Genomic DNA, 21,495 nt, shown 5'->3' with positions numbered 1-21,495 from the left:
TTAGTGTGATCTTCTCTTTATTTGAAACAGACAAATAACAACCAGCTTTTTGTGAATCTTAAGAACATTGATCCAGGGAAGCGAGGACCCGTTATGGACTACACAGGAACGTTGCCTGCTGACTGGAAGCATGGAGGTTACCTCAATGAGCTTGGTATAAAGCTGAAAATTATTAGTTTGAATATGATTTTGTAGATTTGAAGGAAAAGAGAACAATGTATCCCACCCTCTTTTGACAGGAACAACACTCTTTCTCTCCTTTCCTCCAAGAATATAGATTCTTAGAGGACACATTTTCTCCATAGGCTTAGGTACACATTTCTCAGTGTGGTCAACATCAGCAGGAAATCAAGACATTATATCAAAAACGTACTAGTCAAGAAATAGTTCTAAGATTTTTTCAGAGTTTGGATGTAAATTATTACACATAACTAATTCCTTGCAACATCCCTTTTGCAATAACTAAGATATACTTAAGTTACATTATGAGTGTAGTATAATATGGGGTAATGCTATTTTTCTGCAGTGTAATATTTTTTATTGGTTTGACAATAATGGGGTGTGCAACATCACTACTTTGATGCATTTTAAACTAATGGCTTATAACTCTTTGATATGTTTTAAAAAAGGTAACTTAAATATTTTAGTTAATTTTGTACAGAATTAGTTTTTTTTAAAAAAAATACAAAAATAGTCTAAAAGCTTTTGGTTTTGGAACTACAATTTTTATATAAGGAATCTTCCAAATTCTGGATTTAATGGTTTTGTTCTTCTCCATCATTTACAGGGGCTTTTGGAACTGATAGAGGTTGCATAGGAAAATCTCTGAAAGGTGAGTTTATATTTGTTGATACTTGAATACATATTGGAATTGAGTGATGACTCTTAGAGCAGTTTTTTTAATCGTGTCAAAAGCGACTTGAGAACATGCTGCAAGTTGCTCCTGGTGTGAGAGAATTGGCTGTCTACAGAGATGCTGCCCAGAGGATGCCCAGGTGTGTTGCTGGGAGGCTCTCATCTCCCCGCAAGCTAAAGTTGACAGATGGGAGCTCAGTCCATCTTGTGGATTCAAACTGGCAACCTTCAAGTCAGCAACCCAGTCTTCAGAACAGAAATTTAGCCGGCACAAGGATTTTTACCCTTTGCTCCACCGTGGCTCCCAGTTGATTCTCGTCAGGTGCAGCGCTGATCGACCCCTTTGGTGCAGAAGACGTGATAGAGTGGATTAAAATATCTGTACGTTAGTATTATAAATGTGTCAAATTAGGTCACAGCTCAAGTGTGTTCTGTCTACAAATCATTTTTGCTACCTATTGTACCTGGCAGAACAGTTTGACAAAGAATGTAGAAGCTCTTGCTTTTAATAATAACTGCTCTGAATTTGTTGTTCGGGATTACTTATGCATAACAGAAATCTAGCATCTCTGCTAGAAATTTCAAAGGGAGGGTCATTACTGGCTATTTCACATATTAAAGGGTAAATGAATCTCCCTATAAAATACTTGCCACATTATATGGCCACTGTCGTTCACTCTCAGTCATCTGCCAGCAAAGTTAACTCACGGCTATTTTAGTCACTGTTCCTGTCACTAGGATGTGTATTAAGATGTGCATCCAATTTACATCTACAATTCATAATTCAGCAAGTAATAGATAGATGTGTGCAAATCTTATTACTGATATGGTTCTTACATGGTTCATACATATTTTCATTCATGTTATTTTATTATTTAATTTTGATAGTATTAACCCAAACACCAGTTATGTGGACAATCAGATCATACTGTCTATCAAATTAACGTTTTTTTTTTTTAAGTCAGAAGACAAACATTCTTCAGATTAAGTTCTCCTTAGTGTGCTGTTTCATTAAAGCAAAATTGCTAAGAAACCTAAGTAACTGGAGTAAATTGGATGTCAGGTCATGATAATGTTTGTCATGAAAAAAAATCACCATATAAATAATATACTGTATTTATCTTCTTAACTTTCCTGGAGTTAATTTGATTTGTGAAGCTCCCCCATGTGGTTGGATTTATGTTTCATTATTTTCAATCAGGTTATTCTGGAAAGTGTGCCAGAAAACATAATAAAATATAAATCTTTCTAGTGACAAATTTAACAGAAAGAAGAAGTCACTCCTGGATAACTGACTCTGTTAAAAGCATTGTGAAAGCATTCTGTTTTTGTTCTGGTGTTTCTGAGTGTGAAAGTGGCATGTGTGTTTCTGTCTATTAAGTTTTCAACCATTTTCAGGGCACTGTGGAATATACTATGCAGAAGATACTAATGGCAGGGAAGTTGGGGATGTTGCTTTGTTAATTGGTTTGTTTCACAAACAGTCTATAGGATAAACTGTGAACTGCTCAAAATGAAAGTAAACTTGACACGGCACAAAAAGAACAATCATTTAGTATTATCTGTCATAAAATATATTTTTCTTTCCTCAACACCATTAACACCATCAATTTGTGTGTTCTCACAGATCTAGTAAAGAATTCTGAGTACAACTTAAGTAACTGCTCCCTGAGTAGCTCTGAAAATCCATATGCTACTATTAAAGATCCACCAGCACTCACACCAAAAAATTCAGAATGCGGATATGTTGAAATGAAGTCACCAGCGCGCAGGGACTCTGCTTATGCAGAAATCAGTAACTCTGCCTCAACCAACAAGAATGTATATGAAGTTGGTAAGTTCCAGTTTAGTGCTTTTCCTCATATGAGTCAGAAAACTTGGCCACATCCTCCAGGACTGCTTCGAGAAGGATTTGGTATTTGTTTTATTCTTTTGTTTTGAATGGTGGGTGAACTGAACACCCATCTCAAATCAATGATACATCCGATTAGAAAAACCAAAATTGGTAAATCAGTAGCTAGTGAATGTCAGAATATTTATGTTCCTGAATCTTTTGTGGTGTGCCATTTTAAGGCTATCCATCTGTTAAAAAATTTGAGATTTGGTAGGTATTGTATATGTGCTGAACTTCTTTCAAAATATCCAAACAATGCATCTCCTATCCCATTTTATTCTCCATGAATTTCTCACACCAGCCATTGCTTTTTAAACCAGGGCATGCTTTCTCTCTCTTTTCTTTCCCAAGAGTTGTTGAGATGAGATCATTTCCCACATCTATTTCTATTGTCTTGGTTCCCACTGTATTTCTGGGTGGTCTAATGAGTCCTGATGATGATATTTTGCATGGGAGAGAACAGGAAGAAAACTGCCTGGCTCACAGTTAACCGTACCTTAAATAGGACAGAGAAGATGGTATATTTATATCATAAGTGAATGTAGCTGCACCCTATATAATTCTGGGATGTGTAGTTTGGTGAGGCAATAGGGTTTTCTGACTGAGAATTCCAAATATCCTTGAGAGTTGAAGTGGAATCTTAGGCCCCATCTACACTGCCATATAATCCAGTTTCTGAATCCAGATTATTTGCTTTGAACTAGATTATATGGCAGTGTTCTGCCCGCACACTATCTTAACTACTTGGAAGGTGAACTGGCTGCGCAGGGAACAGATCAGAAACTATGTAGTTGAATCAAACAAAAATGTATTAACTGACACGAATTTTAGACTTTCTCTCCTCCTTAGTCTCGCAACAAAGTCTTTATGAGGAGAGGTAAAGTTTATGAGAGATAGACACAGTTCTGACCGAACTAAGGCTCTTGAATCTTTATTTTTCTTATTGTCTCTTTCTTGTATGGTGTTCAACTGTCTCTAAAATGGTATCAATATTTAACTCTAACTGGACTTGAATACAGCACATACAGCTCTGACTGGACTTGCTATTTGTACATCTTCCATCTTTCCTCCTTCTTCACCTTCTAGTCATGAAAAGGCTGAATCTTCCAAGAACCAAAAGTGCCTTGCCTGAGGCTCTGCCCCTAAAAGGATTCTTAAAGGGGGGAAGGGTAACAGAAGCTTCAAAGGCAAAGAGGCTGTACATAAAATATTAACCTTTCTAACTAAAAAGGGCTTAACTAGGGTAAACAGTGAGGGTCTTCATGGGGCATGACAGGCAGTGTAGACTCATATAAGCCAGTTCAAAGCAGATAACCTGGATTCAAAAACTGGATTATATGGCAGTGTAGATGGCACCCTAGTTCCATCATTGTATACCTTGAAAGGACTCCTTTTCCATTTTCTAGTAATGGATCACCAATATATGTATATTTTTAATTGCAGAACCTACCGTCAGTGTTATTCAAGGAAACCTGAATAATAATGGACCTATCAACCAAGATCTTTACGATCTGCCAAAAAACAGCCACATCCCCTGCCACTATGACCTGTTGCCTGTTCGGGATAGTCCTCCATCTTCAGAGAAGGATGACAGCAGCGAATGACATTCTGATGAGGATTCTGAAGCTTAGTTCATGGAGACCGGGAACCTAGTTCTCCTCCTCTGTTTTGCCATCTCGAAAAAACATGTGCTGCACATTTACCAGGAGAAACAAACAACAGTTTGTATGCAATCATGGCAGATGGAGAGATGCCAAGCCTGGAAGACTGACAGATTTTCCATCGCAATTAATTTTTTCAGAGAAATGAATGCCAAACTTTACCCTGAAATGGACTGGTTCAGAAGTATGACCTTGCAGAACAGTTCTTGTGCCAGCTGGATATCTGTAGCTAATGATGGATGGCCATTTTGTCACTAGTTCAGCTTGCATAGTTGACATGGAGCCAAGACTCTATACAATCTACCAAATACTTAGCCAAGCCATCCAAATTAGCAGTTACTTTGGGGAGGAGAGAATCCAGTCTATTACTGATTTTCAAATTTTGTATGTCCCCTTGTCCAAGACATGTAAGAACATACAGTCTTTTAAAGCACAATTATCTACTGTGCTGGATTATGCTGAAAAAGTCAAGCCAAGATATTTACTCCATTGCTGGTAATGGAAATACAAAATAGGAATTGCTTTGAAGATAAAGGAAACCTCGGATGAACATGTCCGAAGAGCTGTTTTATGAAATAGGAATTGGTTTTCACCAAGCCATGAGCACAACTGAAGCTTGCAGTTAATAATTCTGATTACAGTATTCATAACATATCAGTAATTGTTTCATAAACATGTAAATAAAATGGTTTATTTTTGTCAAAAATTGTTTGAATCAGTGGGCAAGAGAAGGAGAAACATACACTATGCTGTGCATTTTAAACGCAAAAGAAGGCTTAAGTTTCATAGGCAAGTAGCACTATTATTGTAAGATGAAATAAGAATGGAACATATTTGATTTACCGTTCACCTGGAATCAACTGATCGATTTGTGTGCATACTTACTTTTTAAAAATTACCTTTTTTTAAATAATTGATTTAGGGAAAATATGCTTAAGCTGGACTTTTGCATCGCTAACCTGACACATATGTCCCACGTTTCATTAACTTGTTATTTCTATTTTAAAATTAATGTAGCTATGTTTTCTAGTGCTTTAGGATAACAGTGCAGAAATATTATATTTTATGCCTTCTGTATTTTTGTCAGCTCCCAATACCCCTCTTTTTCTGATATAGGAGCACTGTTTTTTAATGAAAAAAAATATTTAGATAATGTAAATTTCCCAATGAGAGATAGGCTAGAGGGATCATCCATAACAAGTGTAAACTGTTGGTATTCGTCATTTTTTAAAAAATGATTAAATCACAATACGAGGGATAAAGGCTATAACAAGAAAAAGTATTAAATAGAAAATAGAAAATAAATCAACTTTTAAAAATTTTGTAAGTGTCATCTCTCTGTTCCAAAGGCAATTTATGTATGTTCTAATGAGCCAATTTATAGTTGAATTGTCAAGTGAAAGATAAAGATTGGCAAATTAATCCATCTCTCGTTGTAGAGTTGTTCTATATAATTTAACTATCCTTTGTTAGCATAATTTTTGCCCTAATGGTAACAGGGCATTCCTTAAACAGTGTATGATGTGTAATTGTTATGTTCGGTTTAGTTTACTGTTTCTCATTTAACTTTCACATTACATATACAACCTAAAGCTGGAAAATCAGGAGGTTATCACAGTAGAACATATTAGCAAAATTCTGTATTGCCATGCAGAATCTTTTTACAGATTCTGTTTCCTAGAATTACCCTCCAAACTCCGATATAAATCCCTGGGTGCAATAGTTAGGACTTTTAGGTACAAAGTATTGGGACCGTGATTCAGCAAATGGGGTTGAAAATAATAATATAATAATAATAACTTTATTTTTATACCCCGCCCCATCTCCCCGAAGGGACTCGGGGCGGCTTACATGGGGCCTGGCCCGATAAAACAAACAAATAACAGCTGCTGGTAATGGCGGAAAAGAAAAGAAAAACCCAATTCATCAAGGGACTTGACACCACTTCACTTTATTCTGTGTATGCCCTTTTTCAAACAAAGAATTACCATAGTTTGAATTAGCCTTTGACATTTTTTGCCCTTTATATGTTAAAGATTTTGTAATCTTGGTACATGCAAGCAGAAAAGTCAAAAACATGGAGTTTGGAGTTTTAAGCAGCACCAATACCTTGCTGTAGAATAAGTTTGTTTTGGTGTTTGGAATAGCTATTTGCTCTTTTGTATTATGTTATACAAACTCACAAATAAAGCCTATCTTTTTTGGAATTGTGATGACAGTAGTAATCTCTTTCAGTGTATAAGAATTGGCTTGTTTGGAGAGCCTCATCATTGTTGAAGAGCCATGACTTCTCAAATGTTGTTGTAAACAGTTTGGTCCAAAGGAAGAAGAGTATGTGCTACAGAAACAATAAATGGAAATATGTGTACAATGCACCACATATGGAGCCAACTAATACTACTTTGCCCCATCTACATTAGATCGACTGAATCAAATCAATACAAACCCAAACACCACAAAACCCCAAAACCACACACTCCAAAACCCCCAAATCCTAAAAACCCCAAACCCCAAACTTCTAAAAACACAAACACCCCAAATACCCAAAACACCCCAACATCCCAAACACCCCCAACCCCAAAATCCAAACAACCCAAAAACCCAAAACCCTAAAACCCCAAACACCTCAAAACCCCAAAAGACTAAAACTCCAAAACCCCTAAAACCTCAAAAAGCCTAAACCCCTCAAACCCCCAAAAGCCTAATACCCCAAAACCCCTAAAACTCCAAAACTCCAAAAAGCCTAAAACCCCCTGTAAAGATGTCATGATCATTGTGTTTTATTCATGATTGCTATGTTTGGGTTGACTGTTTAAGGTTATATATTTCAGCTATTCTTATACAGAAGTTGGGAGCCTCTAAGGCATGGCCAGGAAAAGGGGCGTGGCTTCACCTTGCTGGTGGAAGCCTTAGAATTCAAATTTAGCAGTTGGAATTGGGCAGTTGGAGTTTGTCGGTTGACCAGAGCAGTTGGTTCTGTTCAGTGGGAAAGGAGTGAGATCGAGAGAAGGGATTGTGGGAGGAAGTGGAGCAGCTAGAGAGTTTTAGCGGAGAAGGGCTAAAATTAAAGTTGCTGAGCCTTTAGTAGGGATAACTAAAGAGCTGAGGCTACATCCCTAAGTCAAGGAGGACTAGGGTTAACCAGTTAAACTCCCCAGTCCAAGTTTGATCGGGTACAGATCAACTAAGTTCAAGAAGGACAGTATTCCTAACTGAAAGAAACAAGTCATATAAAGCTGATACCATACTAAGCTCAGAGAAACTATTGAGAAATCTTGCAACACTTACTGTGCAGAAGTAACATCGTTCAACTCAAGATATAACATTCTTGCGACCATCAAGCTTTGTGCTATAAATAAACAAGTTACTGTTTCTTCAATTGTTGCTTATCATTTGAGCAAAGCATCTTTCAAAGGTGGTGGCAGCGACAACATTGAAAAGTGGGATACATAGAGGTAGAAGTTGAATCCTTCGCAATTTGGTGGCAGCGGTGGGATCCAAAAAGATTCCATCCCTGTCATCATACTTCTTTACACCCCCAAACCCTAAAACCTCCAAACCCCCAAAACCCTAAAACCCATACACCCAAAAACTCTACAACCCAAACACCCAAAACCCCCAAAACCCTAAAACCCAAATACCCAAAAACCCAGACACACAAAAACCCAAACACCCCAAAATGCAAAAACCCAAATCCAAAAACCCTAACCCCAAACCCTAACCCTAACCCAAAAACCTAATCTCAAAACCCTAACCCTAACCCAAAAACCCTAACCCAATCCCAAACCCTAACCCTAACCCTCCAATTCCTCATTTAGGTACTTAAACTTACCAAAGAGGCCTGCCAACAGCACAAATCTCTCCCTTCGGTCCTCTTGACACAAGAAAATGGTGCATTAGGAGGTGGGGGCACGGGACAATTCCCCCCCCCCCCCCCGATGTGTTATTTTCTCATATGAGAAGGACTATAGGGAGAGGCTTGTGTTGCTGGCAGGCTTCTCCAGTAAGTTTGTGGACCTAAATGGGGGGGGGGGGGAATTGGGGTGACTTCATGCCACCCCAATTTGACTTGAGATGGCATGTAGCCACCTCCCGGGAAAGCCTAGGTTTGGGTTGGGGTGGGGACTAGAACCCATGTCGAACTAGAACCCACGTCAAAGTGGGTTACTGTATTCTGTTTCGGCGTGTTTTAATCTTGTCTTAAAGCGCCCTTAGTTAGGACTAGCAACTAACTGATTTGGAGCCATGGCGTTTTAAAATCAGGTATGCCAAAGAATGAATGGGTTGTGCACTTTGAGATGGAGTGGAAACTATTATTGTTATTATCAGTGAAGAAACCCATAAGCAACCAAACCTGTTTGGAAGGTGATACTAATTTTGTAGACACAAAAAGATTCTGATTCCTGAATTTTCCTTAAGCTTTGGGTGATGATTCACGGAAATGATTTCCTATTAAAGCTGTAGAAGTAATTTACTATCCATGTGGAGGTGAACAAAGCAGATTTTAAATCAACATGAGACCTGTTAGTAAATTTTGTGACTGGCACACTTTTTCGCTCAAAGGCCTCTCTTACATCCACTATAGAGTAACAGGTTTCTTTTGGAATGTAACGGAACACAAAGCTCATATTACTTGCCATAATCTCAGTGATCACCATTATCTGCAGACTAACATAATGAATTTTCCTGAACTAAAACCAAATACTGTATGCACTTGCTGTTAAAAAACCTCCTTTGCATTTGTTATTTGAAAACTTGAATTTTGGCATAAAAACATATAACATGATGCTATGCATAAAAACATGTAATGTAAGTACTGTAAAAATCTCATTAACAGTTCCTAAATTGGATTCAGACTTAATCACACTTTGGGTAAGCATATTAAAATAAATTGGATTTAAATTCATCTTGATTGGTTTATCCCATTGATTTCAACAGACCTGGTCTAAACAAGACATTTTATACATGTCTCCTCATAAATTATCCCTGTGTGCATAAACTTCATACATTTCAGGAGGTCTCTAAAATGTCACAATATCTTCATATGCTTAAGCAAGCCTTCTCAGATCTGGTTGTTACATTTCACAAATGCACATTTTTAGCTTTGAATAAAATGTTTGATGGAACATATTAAACTGCTCCTCCTTTTTGTGGTCTAGGAATTGTCTTTCCATGTTATTTCTACCTTTGCTACCAATTTTTCTTTTAAAGAAGTAATTCCACAGAAAACATGAACTTTGAGGGACACTTGACAAGCCAGGAGCCCTTTTGCACTATATTACTACTGTTCCTTTTTCCTTCTGGTATAATTCCATATCTGAAACCAAAAATAATCTATTCGTGAGCTCACATTTTCTAGTGTTTGCTTGTTTTATTGTTGTGAAAGATTCCTTTCACAAGTGCTGAGTTTGGGATCGGATGCATGTGTAAGTAGGAAGTTTGGTTATTTAAGGTTTCCTCTAGTCATTCATTCTCACTTTATTTCCAATAGGAAAATTGGAACAAAGTAAACCATAAATAAAACTTTCCCTAGGTTTGCCACAATCTCCCTGATTCCTGTTTCTTCTTCTTTTAATGCATTGTACTTTATCACTATCATCGTATAGTGTCAAGGGAGCCCCTATGGCATGGTGAAGAAACATGGTACCAGTGAAACTATAATAATAATAAAAATAAGCAGGATGTGAGATGGGGAAAGGTGATAATAAACTTGCTGGAAATAGGCATATTAGAATGCGAAGTGAGAATGAACAAGAGGGGTACCTGCTTCTTTTACAACAACAACAACAACAAAACAAAAACAAAAAAAACACAACAACAACAACTTTATTTATATCCCGCCCCATCTCCCCGTGGAAACTCAGGACAGCTTACAACATAAAAAGGCAAATATTCAATGCTATACAGTACCAATAATTAAACAATGTAATTAATAGTGTAAACAGTCACTTATAAAAGCAATAATATATAAAGCTGATAAAAAAAACATGTCAAATAACATTAATGAGGGCAAAAGTTTTAAAACTGAAGTCTCAAAGGCAGCATTTACATCCCAGTGACATAGCAGTGATATAAACCATGCTTCTTTTTTAAAAAAGCAGAACAAGTTTGAAAAGGCCCACAGTTTTTAAAAGATCTCAGGCGGAAGGACTGGGCAAACTTTGGTATGAGAACTTTAAGAACTGCTACTAGTCCAGATCAATGGACCAATCAGTGATTCAACAGAGGGCCATATACAAGCTAGAGAAAAGACAGCCTGAATTAGTATGTAGTTTGGCCATTCCTTATGAAGGCACTGTTGGCACAGTATAAGCCATATATATATATTATAATGATTTTGGAGATATATATATATATATGTATAATGATCCAAAAAAATATTCCACCCTGGAAGTGTCGTGGGACTCTCTAGATCCTCAGTACAATTCTATAGCCTGCTTCTAGCCCAAGTATAGGGGTTCCCTATTATTTCAGGTATCTATGGAGAGTCTTGGAACATATCACTCACAGATATAAGATCATACTCTAGTGTCACATCAACAGATAAGTCTTTCTGGATCTTCTAAACCAGCCTAAAGTGTTCCACTGATTGAAGTGCAGACACAAAGAAACACATACATAGGGAGAGGGAAAATTAAAGAGCCTGACAGAGCACTGTTTAATTGATATTGCCTGGGGAAAAAGTTTTCCTTTACCACATACCTTTGAATGAAGTTTATCTTTTATTTTCCAAAATAGGACTTTATTTTCTTGTATTTACTTCTGAATTTTTGACACTGATGTTTGAAATGTGAGCCAAGAGCCATGGAGGCCTCAGGTGTAAGTTGGAAACATCACTCATCCTTTACTTGAGAAGAGAACTTGGTAGATTGCAAACCTTTGTACTTTACATGGAGAAAAACACAGCTGGTAATTCTTGTTTCCCCAAAGTATTCCAGGCAGCTTTCATTGGACTTCAAGACAAGAATGACTTTTCGTGATAAAGCAGGCATTCCTTTTTAAACAGCTTCTCTTTTATGCCTCCACTGGGACACACATTTATTCACATGCACACAGCCATCACTCAGATACATCCTCATCATGTCCATAAAACAAAGGAAAACATGGTATAAAAGTCTGTGATTTAGAAAGAGAAATGCTTGCAATGGTTCCTCAGTCACAACTCTACAATTTTCTCAATCTTGAGGGTGTGGTTTTGAACCTCACACAGGTGCTAAGTCTGCAGTTGAAGTATTTTGTCTATCTAGGATTTTATCAAGATAGCAGACAACGGTGTTAGTGCATGCATAGAACAGTATGTGGTGATAAAGTTTCTCGTGAGCGCAAGCGTAAAACCTGTGGATACCAACAGAAGACTTCAAGCACAGTATGGTGATGAGACACACAGCTGCATTTGAATGGTGTAAACATTTGGCTGCATGTCCATCAGTTACAATTCTAGTCATGGTGGTTCCCAGCCCACAATAGCTATTCCTGTGAGCATTCAGTACATGGAATGCCTGATCCTAGATAATCAATGCGTAACCTGTCAAATCTTTCTGTGGGAACGGTGAACACTATCATTTGCGAACATTTGAATTTTCAAAAAGTTAGTACATGCTGGGCACCAAGACATCTTTCCGCTTTTGACCAGCACAAAAAAAGTTAAAGTTGCACTGAGTTAAAGAAGCATTATGACAGGGAAGGCCAGGGTTAATGTGACTGCATACACATTATAGCAACTTGGATGGGAGGCATTGCCACATCCCCTTAGAGGTCAGATCACACTCCTAGTGATTTCCACCTCATATTTAGACCTCCAAAAGAGTTCTTCAGAGGTTAGCATTTCAGCACTGATGATGAAGTGAAGAAGGCTGTCTTAGGACAGTTCAGGCATACTGATAAATCTTTCTATGCTGAAGCTTTCCAAGCATTCGTTAAATGCTAGCATGAGTGTATAAATGTAGTGAGGGAGTACGTCAAAAATTAAATGCAGTTTTCACTCCTAGAAATTTGTTTTTCTATAACTCAAAAGTCCTGGTTTGACTTGAACGTACCTTGTACTTTTTGTCTGCAGCCAATGACATAGCTCCATCTCAACTATCCTCACCAAGAATAACATGAGAACCATTCACTTCAATCCCATTTAGTAGAAATTAATCTGTAAGCACTGGTTTTGTTAATTTGTGAGATTAGCACTTTGTCCAAGGCAGTGAAAGCATATATAATAATCTACATAGTTACAGTACAATGTACACTTCTCTCTTGAGAAGAAATATTTCTGTTCATTGTGAGGACATTTGGTAGGGAGTTTGACAGCATAACTATCATTAAGGAGATTAAAACTGTCAGTTTATTTTTTTATATCTCTTTACCTCAGCTCCTTTACACCTCATAGCCTAAAGTTCTCTTTTAACTTCATTTTCCAAACATTCTAAGTGAGCTGGAATACGATTTGCAAAGTGGATTAAATTTTAAGGATCTTTGATGATAAAAGTCCTAATTTTGCCTGGTTTCCTGCTTTACGGTTATAGAAAAGGTTGTCATTTTCTGAGAAAACTCATTTTCTGTGCAATTTTGGGGATTAATTGCACTCCACAGTTCCTGTTTAACTGTTTAACTACTCTGCATCTACACCTCCCCTTAGACCATTAGATGACCTTTCCCTTGCTGGTCTATAAATGAAAAGAAAGACTGGATCTTCACTGCCATATAATTCTGTTTGAACTGCATTACATGGTCAGTGTAAACCCATATAATGCAGTTTGAACTGCAATATATGGCAGTGCAAATCCAGTCAAAGATGGCATATTTTGTTCTTATGGTTTTCATAACAAAATGGTCTTCTGAAAGATCCTGATTCACCCTAACAGCTAAGACTTAGTGCATTTATTGTGGTCCAACCATTTCATTGCACACATTTATGGCTTTTCTGCCAATAAGGGATGGAGATCTAGTAAAAACCTTTCATTTTGCTCCATGTTGACATAGTGCATGTGCATACACACACACACACACACACACACACAAATGCAAATACGCCATATGTATTGCATCCAGACTCTTTGCTTTGTCTGCTCAAGCTCACTAAAAGTAGTTATGTGCCTATATTGTTACAGTCATATTATTCCTGTTCTTCATTGCTTTGGGGCCAAATTGCTGGCATTTGATATTTGTGGGAACGGGGGAGAAAACGCTTCATTTGCTCTCTTGGAATTATTTTTATAATATAGAAAAATAAATGAGGGAGTGAGGAATGATACAGGGACAAAAAGCTGAAGCCCTCCTATTACATTGATCAACAGAATTTTGATAAATTAAATGTTAGATCTGTTTCTGGGTATATTTAACCTGCTGATTCCAAAAATGTCATCAGTTTTCCCTATCAGTTCTAGTTTTTTGAGTTACAGAACATATGCTACATACCAGTCTTCATCTGCTTGCCCATGAGAAATCATGATAACCATACCTAAGAAACAACCGCTGATGGAGTCTATCAATGCAATTTTCTGAATCAGTGTCTCAGATAACCCCAGGCACAGGCCTAAAAACCAAGACAGCAAAAGTTTTTTTTTGTTAGGATGTTACAGTATCCCAACCGTGAACTACACACCTCACCTATATAACTGGTAATTTGTGAATCATCTCAAAATTGTGTGGTAAAGTTTAAGGTTTTTTCCAGGTGAAAAAAAAGGGGGGAGGGCTCTAAAAACAATCTGAACTCTCATTAAAAGCCAAAATGATTAAATTGAGGCTACTGTACTTCATTGATATCATTGTATTACATGGCAGTTGGAAAATATGGTAAAGTAAAAAAATCACAATACAGGTGAATTGACTCATTTCAAAGAAGCTGGTTGGACCGTTGGTAGACACAGCCTCCTGGAGTTATGACATCGATTGGGTTACTATAGGTTGAGGTTGGTTAGAAGTTGGTTGTTCCTGGTACATAACAAGAACAAATGCCTGAATATATTTCATTGGTGTGTTTAAAATCACTGATTTTTTTTGAACTCTTTTATGGAATGTGAGGTTCTGCTTTAGCAATGAGAACTACAACAGTTTATCATTTCTGCGCTATGTTGTGTCTAACAGTTCCCTATCGACCACTTCATTCATTGTCATTTAGGGATTCCAGGAAATGATCTACAGGTTGTAAGGGACAGCTGCAATGCAAAAGAAACAGCCTGCTGCTTTGTTGGAAGTTTTTATTGCAGAATTACTTCCTGTGAAGGGAGACATTTTAATGTGTTGCTCAGAATAAAAATCTATCCTGCATTACATCCACGGGGCTCATAAAATGTTGATACTGTACAGCATTCTACCCGGAGTGGGGATAGGGGCATTTTCCTTGACCAATTTAAGTTACTTGGTAGTTTTTGTTTTGCTATCATGCATCTTCTTGCTCTATAGAATACTTTTTCTCTTCTTTTTAGTTGTTTCCTCATTTTGGCTTTTTTTCTTTTCAGTTTGGCCTCAAGGTTTTAATTTTTAAAAAATGGTGCTGCGATTATTCCAGCATTGATGCCAATTAGGTCTCCTGAAGGAGGGAATTCCACAACTGGGATGTTGTTATGTTCCCCCACAAGGTCTTTTCCCTACTATTGGGACACAATAGACCACAATTCTCAGGTATGCACTTAAGGCACAATCTCATTATCCATAGACTCAATATCCACAGTTTGACTTATCTACACTCATAAGTGTTTAATACGTCCTCCAGCACTATTCTATAGTATTCTCACTAGGGTTCACTATAATCCACAGTTTCAGGTATCCATGGGGAGTCTTGGAACAGATCCTCCCTTATTACTGTAATTGTAAATTTTCTTTTATACATTCTCCTGAGTGCACTTTTACATTGTTTTCCTTTATTGCCTTTATGATCCTTTTAAGTCTAGCTGAACAAATGCTTGTGGAATTATATAAGAGGGCAAGCCATTTGTCATTACTAATAAGGCATCTGAAGTACTCCCATCCACTTTTCTTCCTAATATCAGTCTTATTTTTGAAAGCACATTATTTCACTGATGTCAGCATCACTGTGTTGATTTGTAGCCATTGCAACATATGGATCTTAATTTCTTTTTATCTTTTGAAGATGGCTGGTCAAATGTTAACTTATTTGAGGTCTACAAAGCTAAAAAAAACCCCACGTACTATAAGTGTCATAAAATCACAGGTCCTGTTGGAAACAAAGGCCTTTCTAAATGAGCATTTTGTTCCCATAGTGTCCAACCAGATGCAGATTAGAAATCCTATTTCATAGTGCTATAATTGCATTGTATGCTCATACTCCATAGTTAAGCAGAAGCACATTGTTTCTTATACTGGAGCAAATCTATTATTATTTTAGCTGTTTCTAAACAGTCTTGTTTTATCCTGTCAAGTTATTAAATATAATTTTAATTTGTTTTTAAAATGGTTGAACTAACCCCATTGTACACGGAGATCCTATAATGTAGTGCAAAAGGTAAATGTTTAAACAAGTAAAATATTGTCATTATGACAAGTAGGCACTGAGAGTCTTACACCTCATGAATTTATCCAATCCCTTTCAAGGCTATCCAAGTTGGCGGCCATTATGTGTAGTACTAATTTCCAAGGTTTAACTATGCAATACACCACTTATTTATATTGAACCTCCCACCTCTTGGTTTCATTTTTTAATCCATTCTATGTATTAAACGAAATGGTGGGACCTAGGCAGCATCTTTCATTCACCTTTATGATACTATCCTTTAATTTTTCTCAAAGACAATCAGATGTTGCACACTTTCTTCATGAACTTCCTCAAATTTTATGACAAAAACAGTCTCAACAACATTTGGGACTGAAATTATTCTGCTGTATATAAATGCATCAAAATAGTGAAGGACAATAGAAATCAGCAAATAGACTGAAAAAGGGCAAAAAAGAAAACTCTTTAGTCAAAGTGGGAATATGAAACAACACACATATATGTTATATACAATTGACCCTTCACATTTGTGAGTTTACCTTTTGCAGCTTTATTTGTGGATTTCTTTCTAGGAATCTATATATCCTGCAGGATATAATTATAATAATAAAACTTTATTTATATACCGTTCCACCTCCTCGAGAAAAGTCAGGGCGGTTTCCAAAATGAACATAAAAACATTCATTTGTCAAAAAACTCCATACAACAAAGTTAAACATAGTAAACATAATAAACAACATCATAAGACAGAAGCAGAACAATTCTATTAAAAACAGACACAAAATTACAAATCCAAATCAATATACTCTAGCTTCTGCCAGAAGTTGACTGTAGTTGTAGGAGCCCTCGATAGCGCAATGAGTTAAACACTTTTGCCAGCAAGACTGCTAACCGACAGGTCGGTGGTTCGAATCCGGAGAGTGAGTGAGCCCCCTCTGTCAGCTCCAGCTCCCCATGTAGGGACATGAGAGAAGCCTCCCACAAGGATGGTAAAACATCAAAACATCCAGGTGTCCCCTGGGCAACGTCCTTGCAGCCGGCCAATTCTCCCACACCAGAAGTGACTTACAGTTTCTCAAGGCTTTCCTGACACAGAAAAAAGTAGTTGTATTGGAGAACAGACAGGTTCCTAAAGAAAACCTTAAATAGCTAGAGTCCAGACTATTTTACAAACCGCATATCCCACTACAGACCAACTCAGACACTGTGGTCATCAGAGGAGGCCCTGCTCTCTGTCCCAAACCCATCCCAAGCATGGCTTTCTCTGTGGCTGCCCCCCTCCTCTGGAACTCCCTTCCTAAGGAGTTAAAGATGCCCCCCTCCCTCCCCACCTACAAAAAACAGCTGAAGATGTAACTTTGCTCACTAGGTAACGAGGAGGAGTAGGAGTAGATGGTAATACTACCATTATGCGTCTGATTGATAGCTACCATCCCCATTCGTGCCCTGTTCACCCCCACAAGCTCAATAGACATCTTGAGCAATGATCAATCTATTTGCCCCAAGGAACTGGGAAATTGACACTTCTGTTCGATGTTTGATGTTTTGTTTTATGCCTGATATAACAGGTTGCGGTTTTTATTTAATTTTAGTTGTTAAATCATATTTGTTTTTATATGTTGGGTTATCAACTTTTCATTATTATGAGTGCATTGTTGTTGTGTTCAGGCATTGAATGTTGGCCTTTTATGTTTGGAATCTGCCCTGAGTCCCTCCAGAGAGATAGGATGGACTGTACATAAAGGTTTTTTTAAAAAAATTATCATTATTATTTTATTATGACACAGCAAACAAGATAGATATGCTGGATTTCATATCACAAAATGACAAGTTGAACACTTCCCAAGTGTCTAGGACTGTGTGATGTATTTTCGGATGATGCGCGCAGATCCCAGCAGGGTGGCCTTTTGCAGTTGGCAGATCATAATTTTGTCAATGTCTATTGTTTCCAAATGCTGGCTGAGATCTTTTGGTACGGCACCCAATGTGCCGATCACCACCGGGACCACCTGTACTGGTTTCTGCCAGAGTCTTTGAAGTTCAATTTTGAGGTCCTGATAGCGGCTGAGTTTTTCCTGCTGTTATTGTTATTATTATTATTATTATTATTATTATTATTATTATCATCATCATCATCATCATTATCATAAAATATTTCTCAAGAAATTGCTTTGTCCTCCAGAGTGATTCGGCGGTTAACTTCTAGCATAAGTTGACTATAGAGTAACCCTGAAGGATGCTTCATATGTATACCGAACATGATAACTTTCAGCACTAGTTCAATTAACTAGACCTCCGCCATCTCTTCTTTGTTCCACAAGAGGGCAGTATTATTGCAAGGAACTTTGCTAAAGAGGAACATATGAATTGCAGAAATAGTCTTTCTCTAGAAAACTTCTCAAATTAATTGGGAATATAAAGATATTTTTGGCAGTCTTGATCAATTTGCTGTTTGATGATTACATCCCTGCTGTATGAGAAATGAAAAATATCAACAATACTAAACATTTTGGGAAATGAGAGCCGTGTAGTCAAGAACCAGCAGATTACAGACTGCCAGTTTAGAACCACCCAGGCACCAAGAAATCAGACTCACAGCAATAATCCTTTCTAATACCATAAGAGATGAGATCTGATATTGTTATGAGGTTTATATTAAAAGTTCCTAGTGATGTCCTTAAGCATGACAGGGTTAGAAGGCACGATCATCAAGTTTGCAGATGACACCAAACTCGGAGGGATAGCTAACACTCCAGAAGACAGAAGCAGAATTCAAAACGATCTTGACAGACTAGAGAGATGGGCCAAAACTAACAAAATGAAGTTCAACAGGGACAAATGCAAGATACTTCACTTCGGCAGAAAAAATGGAAATCAAAGATACAGAATGGGGGACACCTGGCTTGACAGCAGTGTGTGCGAAAAAGATCTTGGAGTCCTCGTGGACAACAAGTTAAACATGAGCCTACAATGTGATGCGGCAGCTAAAAAAGCCAATGGGATTTTGGCCTGCATCAATAGGGGAATAACGTCTAGATCCAGGGAAGTCATGCTCCCCCTCTATTCTGCCTTGGTCAGACCACATCTGGAATACTGTGTCCAGTTTTGGGCACCGCAGATGAAGGGAGATGCTGACAAGCTGGAAAGCGTCCAGAGGAGGGCGACTAAAATGATTAAGGGTCTGGAGAACAAGCCCTATGAGGAGAGGCTTAAAGAGCTGGGCATGTTTAGCCTGCAGAAGAGAAGCTGAGAGGAGACATGATAGCCATGTACAAATATGTGAGGGGAAGTCATAGGGAGGAGGGAGCAAGCTTATTTTCTGCTGCCCTGCAGACTAGGACACGGAACAATGGCTTCAAACTACAGGAAAGGAGATTCCACCTGAACATCAGGAAGAACTTCCTCACTGTGAGAGCTGTTCGGCAGTGGAACTCTCTCCCCCGGACTGTGGTGGAGGCTCCTTCTTTGGAAGCTTTTAAGCAGAGGCTGGATGGCCATCTGTCGGGGGTGCTTTGAATGCGATTTCCTGCTTCTTAGCGGGGGGTTGGACTAGATGGCCCATGAGGTCTCTTCCAACTCTACTATTCTATGATTCTATGATTCTATGACATCCTAAGCACCAAATACAGTTCCATAGAAATAATTTTTTTTAAATCCACCAAATGCAATAATTGAAAATATATCAGCACACACTTTTCAAGCCAGGGTTCTCCTCTCCCTCAACTGGAAAAGAGGATGCAACTCTTAAACTCAAGCCCAGATTTGGAAGCCCTACATAAATGTAGTAGCAAAATTAAGCTGAGCTCTGGTATATCAAGGCCCAAGTCCTCATTGAACCATGACATTTAGCAAATGACCACAAGGCAGTTTCTCTCTCTCAATCCAACCATCTCACAGAGCTATTGTTAAGATAATATGGAGCAAAGGTCGGCAATATACACTGCCTTGAGATTACTGTAAAAGTAGAATATAGAAAGTTATACGTTCTATAACTCACAAATCAGCAACACTGGCAGAGTGGTATGTTCCACCAGACAGAAACAGAAACTCATCCATACTTTCATCTTTGTTTGGGGATAAGAACTAACTCATGGGCACACAAGTATGAAATGACAAAGATGGATTTAAGAGTACTCCAAAGGACCTGATTCTTCAAGGGGAGTGAGACCCCATCCAAGGCAAGTGACTTACCAGTTCTTAAACTAAGATTGCACCTACACTATAGAATTAATGCAGTTTGACATCACTTTAACTACCGTGGCGGAATACTACTGATTCCTGGGAGTTGTAATTTTGCAAGGTCTTCGCCAAAGAGTGCTGGTATCTCACCAAACTACAAATCCCAGGATCCCACAGCATTGAGCCATGACAGTGAAAGTGGTGTCAAACTGTATTAATTTACAGTGTAGATGCACTCAGAGTCTCCATCATATTGGGATTCAACTTCAGTTTGTTGGCATTTACATTTACAGCATCTAGGCCTCAGCTGGCCTTAATGTTTAGAAGAGCGTCATCACTATAATGAAGCAACAGTTCAAAAACAACAATCAAATAACATGGAAAATAAAACAAGCCCCTAGGGGCATCCTAGAGCTTTATGGCTGTAGGGCTGAACAGAGGTCTGTCAATGGATAGGGGTAGATATGGGTACAATTATCGTAGCAAAGTGTCCCACACTCCCAACTGATTGAGCCAGTTCAATAGGGCAATGGTATCAAAAGTTGCTGAGAGTTGCAGGAAGATCCACAGGGTAGACTTCCCTTGTCTTTGACTCAGAGCAGGGCATCAGGACAGCTAGGGCTGCTCTGGTACCACACTATGACCTGAACTCAGACTGAAATGTGTCCACATAATCTGTTTTCTCCCCAAACAGCAAGACACTTTCAGCAAAATGTTTTCACTGGTCACAGTTTCAAGACATTGTTTTATCAAGATTTCACAAGAACACCAGCTGAGAGAGAATAGCTGTCATCAGATTTTGTTATTGTTATATTCCTACCTGCTGTAAGTAATGTGAGCACAATGGATTTTATCCTTGGTGACTTGGGGAAGTGAGAATTTTATCAATCATCAGCAGAGCTGTTCAAACACTTGAGTGTCAAATGGGACATTTTTAGTTTTTCTCAGTGACTGAATGATAAGTGTCAAGATTTGGTTCATTATCTGAGCAGAGCGCTGTTAGTACAGTTTGAAATACTCGATGGTTTGTTTTTGTTTTTGACGCTTTTTTCACCTCTGTCATTTAAAACATATACACCTAACCCCCAGAAGGCAACACTGTCATACTTCAGGCTTTCTCTTTTTCCCTGTCTTATTGTCATTTGAGAACACTTGCTTCAGTAAAGTAAAGGCATCTGTAGAAATTAATCTGAAAGGTGAATTCTTGTCAGTTTGCTCTATTTTGTGCTGGAAGAGTTGAAATGTTTTCACAGGTTTAGGAGTTCTAGCACCTTGCCAGGGGATAAAATGATGTGAGAGAGAAGGAAGGAAGGAGGAACATTACTATTTGGTTGTTCTTGTGTAGGTTTTGCCCCCTTTGTTTTCAGTTTGCTTTAACTTATGTGAACTGAGTTCAAAATGCAAGAACAGTTTGCTTTCTATGAACATGGCTGGGAGAAGAGGAAAGGAAGGGAGGGGGCAGAATC

The 21,495-nt window shown here is 38.1% G+C and overlaps 1 protein-coding gene across 5 annotated transcripts in view; it reads left to right on the top strand.

Moving 5' to 3' along the window:
* The window catches only part of megf10 (multiple EGF like domains 10), a 131,790-nt gene extending 125,173 nt beyond the window's left edge, over nucleotides 1–6,617 (top strand). For 4 of the 5 annotated variants that reach the window (XM_008103104.3, XM_008103102.3, XM_062972131.1 and 1 more), the window contains 4 exons: nucleotides 31–154; nucleotides 788–832; nucleotides 2,483–2,689; nucleotides 4,193–6,617. In XM_008103104.3, coding sequence (XP_008101311.2) covers nucleotides 31–154; nucleotides 788–832; nucleotides 2,483–2,689; nucleotides 4,193–4,353 — 537 coding nt within the window. In that variant the 3' untranslated portion in view covers nucleotides 4,354–6,617. The remainder of the gene's footprint in view (nucleotides 1–30; nucleotides 155–787; nucleotides 833–2,482; nucleotides 2,690–4,192) is intronic. The other variant, XM_008103103.3, reaches the window with a different exon arrangement.
* Nucleotides 6,618–21,495: the final 14,878 nt, after the last annotated feature.

The sequence above is a fragment of the Anolis carolinensis genome, chromosome 2 (genome assembly GCF_035594765.1).
Source record: "Anolis carolinensis isolate JA03-04 chromosome 2, rAnoCar3.1.pri, whole genome shotgun sequence".
Taxonomy (NCBI): domain Eukaryota; kingdom Metazoa; phylum Chordata; class Lepidosauria; order Squamata; family Dactyloidae; genus Anolis; species Anolis carolinensis.
The sequence above is the reverse complement of the archived record's forward strand: the minus strand, read 5'-3'. Positions and strand labels throughout refer to the sequence as shown.